Source organism: Chroicocephalus ridibundus, chromosome Z, assembly GCF_963924245.1.
Source record: "Chroicocephalus ridibundus chromosome Z, bChrRid1.1, whole genome shotgun sequence".
NCBI lineage: Eukaryota > Metazoa > Chordata > Aves > Charadriiformes > Laridae > Chroicocephalus > Chroicocephalus ridibundus.
In genome coordinates, this window is record NC_086316.1 from 50710098 (window position 1) to 50716291 (window position 6194).

Sequence of the window (6194 nt, forward strand, 5' to 3'; positions counted from 1 at the left end):
ACTCAAAGGAGTGTAATTGCTTTATTCCTAACACAATGATCAGTTCATGACAAACACAGTACTCTCATTTACATTATCCTGAGTAAACAAGAACTGACATTATGGTGGGTTAACCTTGGCAAAGGGTCAAACACCCACTCAACTGCTCACTCGCCCTCCTTCAGCAGGACAGGGGGAGAAAATATATACAAAAAGCTCACGGGTTGAGACAAATAAATGGAGATTGCATACCATTCACCATCACAGGCAGGCTCTATTGCCACTTAAAATAGATTTGGGTAGCAAGAAATAAAGAAAATTTTAAACCAACACCTTCTCCCCTACCCTGCTTCCCAGGCTCAACTTCACTCCATCACTCTTGCCTCTTCTACCGCCTCCTGAGCAGTGTAGGGGCATAGGGGGGGCTTACAGTCAGTCCATAACAGCTCCTCTCAGCCACTCTTCCCTCCTTACACTTTTGCCCTGCTCCAACATGGAACAGGATGGAGTCCTTCAGGATAAAACTGCTCCAGAGTGGGTCCTAAAATATGTTCTAAAATATGTCCTAAAATATGTTCTAAAATATGTCTTTTCCCAAAAAGAGCGTACAGTGCAGGGTATTGAGAAACAAACAAGCTATGCAGTTCTCAATGGAAATTTTATGAGACATCAAATGTGTGAAAACCAGGAGATTTCTAAGGAAGGAGAACATGACAGTCCACCTTCATAGACTATTTATACCACACAGGAGCATGTTCCTATTTGCTTCCTTGCTACAAAAATCTCTTCCATGTTGCCCATATTCTATACAATGACAAGAAAAAAATAATTTCAGATGAGGAAGAGCCTGAATACACTGCAAAACATCATGACTTAGGCTAATTAAATAAATCAATTTAAGCCATAGAATTATTTCTAGATCTATTTCATTAGCTATAGTTTATAGCTGTTACTGTTACCTGGTGCCCAAATTTAACACCAAGTCATCATGAAAGAGCCAGCCCGGCACTATACAGGGTAATAAAAAGTTGAAATTATAAACTTCAAAAGGACATCATCATTCTTCATAGAAAAAATATTACATTATACCTTAAAAATCAAGAATTTGAAAAAAAGATCTTTTTCATTTATAAAATCATAATAATAACAATTTATATTCCTCTCATTTTCGTTCCAGGGAAAGATGGTCATTCTGATAAACACCACAAAATACCTGATAAATATTCATTTTAACAAACCTACAAAGAATTTATCCTTCAAATATTTCATTTAATTAAGAATCCCTTATTCAGTATTTAATAAGGTAAAACCTTCTACTCCCAACAGCTATTTTAACAAGTCTTTGGCAGATAACACAAGAACTATTCAAACAAGCTTCCAGAATTATAAGCAGCATCAACAGATATTAAAATTATTATCTGGACCCTTGAGCAAATATGTTTGGCTTTACCAGCCTGACTTAGACACAAATACACAAGACAATAAAATTATCCTACCTCATGCTTTCTTCCAGTCCTTATATTGTTTTCCAGAGTATCTGTAGCGTACAAATTATGCTCTGCTAGGTTAAGACTTGCCTTTTTCAATTTTTCCTGTAAAAGCTCGATTTCAGATTTTTGCATTGTAATAAGACACTCTAGCTCACTTAAAGAAGGCTGTTGAAATACCTAGAAAATGATAGTAGAGGTATATTACATTAGTAACAAAAAATCAGAAGCATAACATACCATTTAAATAAATCTGTCTAAAGAAACACAACATTACCACACAAGGAATGTGTGAGAGCTGTAAATAATTCTGCTTTCATAAATGACTCAAGAATCCATAATCAAAACCAGACCTCAAAGTGTTAACTAAACATTTTCACACTACCACCATATTTTCCAAATCCAAATTTACAGTCTTAACAATGATTGTTTTATGTAGAAGTTTCTTCTGGAACAACTATGGTACTTTGTATCTCACATGCTGTCAAAATTTCTTGACAAAATATTTTATCTCCTAGACTTTTTTCTGGTGAAATTTCAAGTTGGTAAATATAACTGGTCTATCAAACATCGTGAAAAAAAAACTCAACTGCATATTCTGTCAAGAAAGATATTCTCAGTCAAAAACTGCCTCAGAAAAGTACCTCTTTAATGTAAATTTACAACATGTATCCACTATTCCCATAAATTCAGACAACACAAATGTTGTGATCAAACTGAAGACTTATAGAAAAAACAGACAGTAATTCTAGATCACAGTGTTACTCAAGGCAGATATGTTGTTTTATCATGCCATTGAATTCCAGGACCCCTCCCAGCTATCAATCCATTCACAGCTTACCTTGGCCCTGTTACAAAACATGTTCAGACCAAAGACACATTTTCATTGGTACCACTTATCTTTAGGTCAAATTCCTGATGTCCAATAGTGGACTCACGTGCGTACACATGACCAAGAACAGTCAAGTTACCATGGCTTGATAAATTACTCTTTGTCAGTTGAATTATCATTAACTGCCTGTGATCACACCCCACTGCGTTACAACCACAAGGCAAAACGTTGTTAGCTTAGCATGAGCAACAGTGATATGCCTGTTGTGGCAGCCTGTGACAATCACAAAGCGAAATGCTTTAGCTCAAATGTCCTCCACAGTGCTGTACGGCTGGGGACAGACATTCACCTTGCAACAGCTGTGCCAGACAAAGATAACTTAATTCCCAGATGTTCAGTGTATGCAGGCAGCTAGAGGTTAGCACCCCGACAGTATTGCTGAAAGAAGGGATGGTGCAAACCCTCCTCCTTCCCTAACCGATTGCACAAATAAAAAGGCAGGTTAGTTTAAAAAGTCAATGCAAGTGACTTGAGCTGACCCGGTTGACCTTGTATTGCACTGATTAGGGCAAACTCATGAAACCTCTATTGCCAGTGGTGCTCTAACAGCAATGGCAAGCAGCTAGGAAACAGTAAAGTCGACAAAGCTTGATCCAGGAGATAACTTTCTCAAGACTGACTAAAAAGTTTTATTTTACACATACTTCCTGTAATTAGCAAAGTTCTGACAACCTGACTTGCTTGCAACTGTTTGAGAATATTCTTAAGACAAATACTCATTTCAATAGGGAAGAAAGAATTTGGTACAATTAACACTTGTTACTGCTCCCTCAATTACTGGTATGCCCCAAGTAAAACAAATCAGGTACACTGACAAAAAAAAAGAAACCAAAAAATCTCCAAATTCATGCCAATCAAGAAATGACATGGTCCAAAGTTGATTAAAAACAATCAAGCAAACACCCTAGTAAACTCAGTATGTGACAGAAACAGATTAATGGGCACAGCCATTTTATTTCCTTCTATGCAGAATATGAAGCTTTTCATAAAGTGTACTATAAACTCACACCTTCTACAAATAAATCCCAAATTAGAAATACCAAGCATTTATTTCAGAAAAAGTACAACTCCTCATACCGCAAACAAGTACAGGAAAGTTGTCAGAGAGTAAAAGTTGCCCATGCTTTTGCTGACTGTTCCTTAAATAATTTCTGTTGCTCATTTTGCATAATTTAGGCCATATGTAGCTGCAAACAGATGTCATTTCCACCTATGATCAGAAAAAGGCCATTTTATAACTAAAAGAAAACTCTACACAGAGGAAAAAAAAAATGAAAATAGAAAAATGAGGAGTAGACGAACCCATGCATTGAAAAGAACATTTAAAAGAAAGTTGGGCTTTTTGTTCATTTGAGCAAAACCTTAGCACTATATAAAAAGGGAAAAAAAATTCAACAAAACTTTGAAGACAGAAACAGTGCCAGTAGATAAGGAAGATGTAGTTATACTTAAGGTACATAATTACTTTTTTTCACTTGATCTTTATTTTTTCTTATTTAGAAAGAGAAATAAACCTACCAACTTCTCCCATTTTATTGATTTCTCAGCTGTATGTAAAAAAAGACTTCTACATGTAACATAAGTTGTACAATTACATTTGTAACTAAAAAAAAGAATCAACAGCTTCAATCTGTTATAATTATTTTAATTCATATTACCCCTAGTTTAAAAAGTCTACAACTGCTAAATGTTGCTGACTTTTAAACCATGACAATTGGACAAATTTAGCTAATGATTAGCTTCTTACTGTATCACTACTTTTTAATTTCTTCTTTCAAAAATGAAATGCGGAGTGTTTTGAAATGTAAATACATTTAAGAGTTACAAATTATATCAAATCCTTGCTCTTCTATGTCAATGAAGTTCTGCTGCTGACTTTAATAGGACCGATATATGAACTGTGTTCTTCATTTTTTTTGGGGGGGGGGGGGGGGGAGGGTGTTCCTACTCTTTTCTTCTCCCAAAAGAGATCTCCAGAAATTACCATGCAGTGATACTTATTTCAAATTAAAATACTGTAAAGGCACATTTTCTAATAAAACTCTTACAACAGTCTGTGTGCACGTGCATACACACATATTTCTTGGAAAACAAATCAAACAAAAACAGTCTTAGATCTTAACTTATACCTCAAAATGGCTATGTTTTTACCATCAAAATATTCAGCAGATCACTTTTAACAATACAGACCCTCATATATAATCTGGGTCTACAATACCCTCAAAACAGTTTTTTAAGTACACATGTGAAGTGTCTTCAGTTTCAGGAATTCTAAGAACCCAAATGTAACCTGAAGAGATCCATTTAAAAATCGAGGTTTTGCTTACCAATGAACTCCAGTTTAAGAAGAGATGAGTAGCATTTTCTGTTAAATTTAACATATCCTTCACTATTTGGTAAATATTCTTCTACATTTCCTAGCCTAGAAGACTTTGTCTACTCAAATATCACGATAATTTTTAAACATGAATTTTTAAAACATGAAAAGAGATCTTCCAAAGACAGAAAGCTAGATGAAATCTCTCTCTGATCTTTTGTTTCAGATTCATGTATATTTAACTTTATATTACTACACCATTATGTTTCAGGTATCCTTGGTTAAGAGCAAAAAAATGACCCAAACCAAATTATTCAGTGAAAAGATTTGGCTATTATGAGAAATTCAATTCCTTCTGTAAAAAATATGACTCTATGAACAACTCAGAGTTCCAAGATTTATGCATGAAGAAAGAAGTGTCATTTTGTCAGATCCTTGGAAAGAAATGTGACCTTTTCTTCACTTTTCACTTTCTAGCTTTACATCTGAACTCTAATCTAAGAACTAAGGGAAATATTACAATTAATAAGGCCAACATGGCAAATAATTTGGACTATAACGTAGCTCTGATTTAAAAATCCTACATCAGAAAAAAAGCACAATATTGTGTTTCAAGACTGCAGAAAACCTTCTACATTCAAGCTCTGTATGAAGAATGTAGGCCACTTTCACAGTGAAAATCAGAAATCTGCAATCCAGAAAAATAAAAAAAAGTCACATACTAAGAGGCAGCACCAGGTTCTTCCACAGCTTCTGTCTCAGAACTGTCCTCAACGAAAAGTTCCATAAAGGTTCACTACCTAAAGCCTACTCTGAAGCCTATGTCTAAAACCAAGATTCCCATGAGATAATCATTTCAGTGTACACATAATCTTGACCCTCTTCACAGTCTATCCATCTACATGTTGAGTGCAGGAAATGAAGGCTTTCTCTCAGGTTTAACATCTTAGATTAGATTCTACCTGCATTACTAAGTCCAGCGTAACAGAATAATGGTTTCCTTCTTTCACTTAGCAAAATCAGCTTATATCATATGCTATTTTATCACAAAAAATACATAATTTTTTCACACTAAAACCCAATCTAACATGCAAAACTTATATTCCAAATAAATGTCATGGCTTATTTATGTTTTAAACAACAAATACAATGAAGAAAGCATTTCTTTCTACCAAGCAGATCTCCTACCTCTCTTATGCTTACATGTCTTTTTGAAGTAAGACACAGCTGATGTTTTCTGTGTGCATTAATTAAGATGAAGCATAAGTACCATCTTTGCCACAAAGCTGTACCACTAGGGGAACTATCCACACTGTACTTAGGGAAGGGATGCCACCTTTTCAATGCCCCTGTTGTCAGAGATCACAAACAGTACCAAACAATATGGAGAAAACACAGCTATGCTCCATCATACTTCTATTCTGTATGACTTTCCTGAACCAGCAAAAGAGAGCAGGTGTCAAGGGAACAGGTATCTAAGAGCTTCAGAACTAATAACATGGCCTTATGTGTACTCCTG

At 35.2% G+C, this 6194-nt stretch overlaps 1 protein-coding gene across 4 annotated transcripts in view; it reads right to left on the bottom strand.

The window, feature by feature from the left end:
- Positions 1 to 6194, bottom strand: part of CNTLN (centlein) — a 196297-nt gene that overhangs the window by 112756 nt on the left and 77347 nt on the right. For all 4 annotated transcript variants that reach the window (XM_063320958.1, XM_063320959.1, XM_063320962.1 and 1 more), the window contains one exon: positions 1476 to 1646. In XM_063320958.1, the coding sequence (XP_063177028.1) occupies positions 1476 to 1646 (171 nt within the window). The remainder of the gene's footprint in view (positions 1 to 1475; positions 1647 to 6194) is intronic.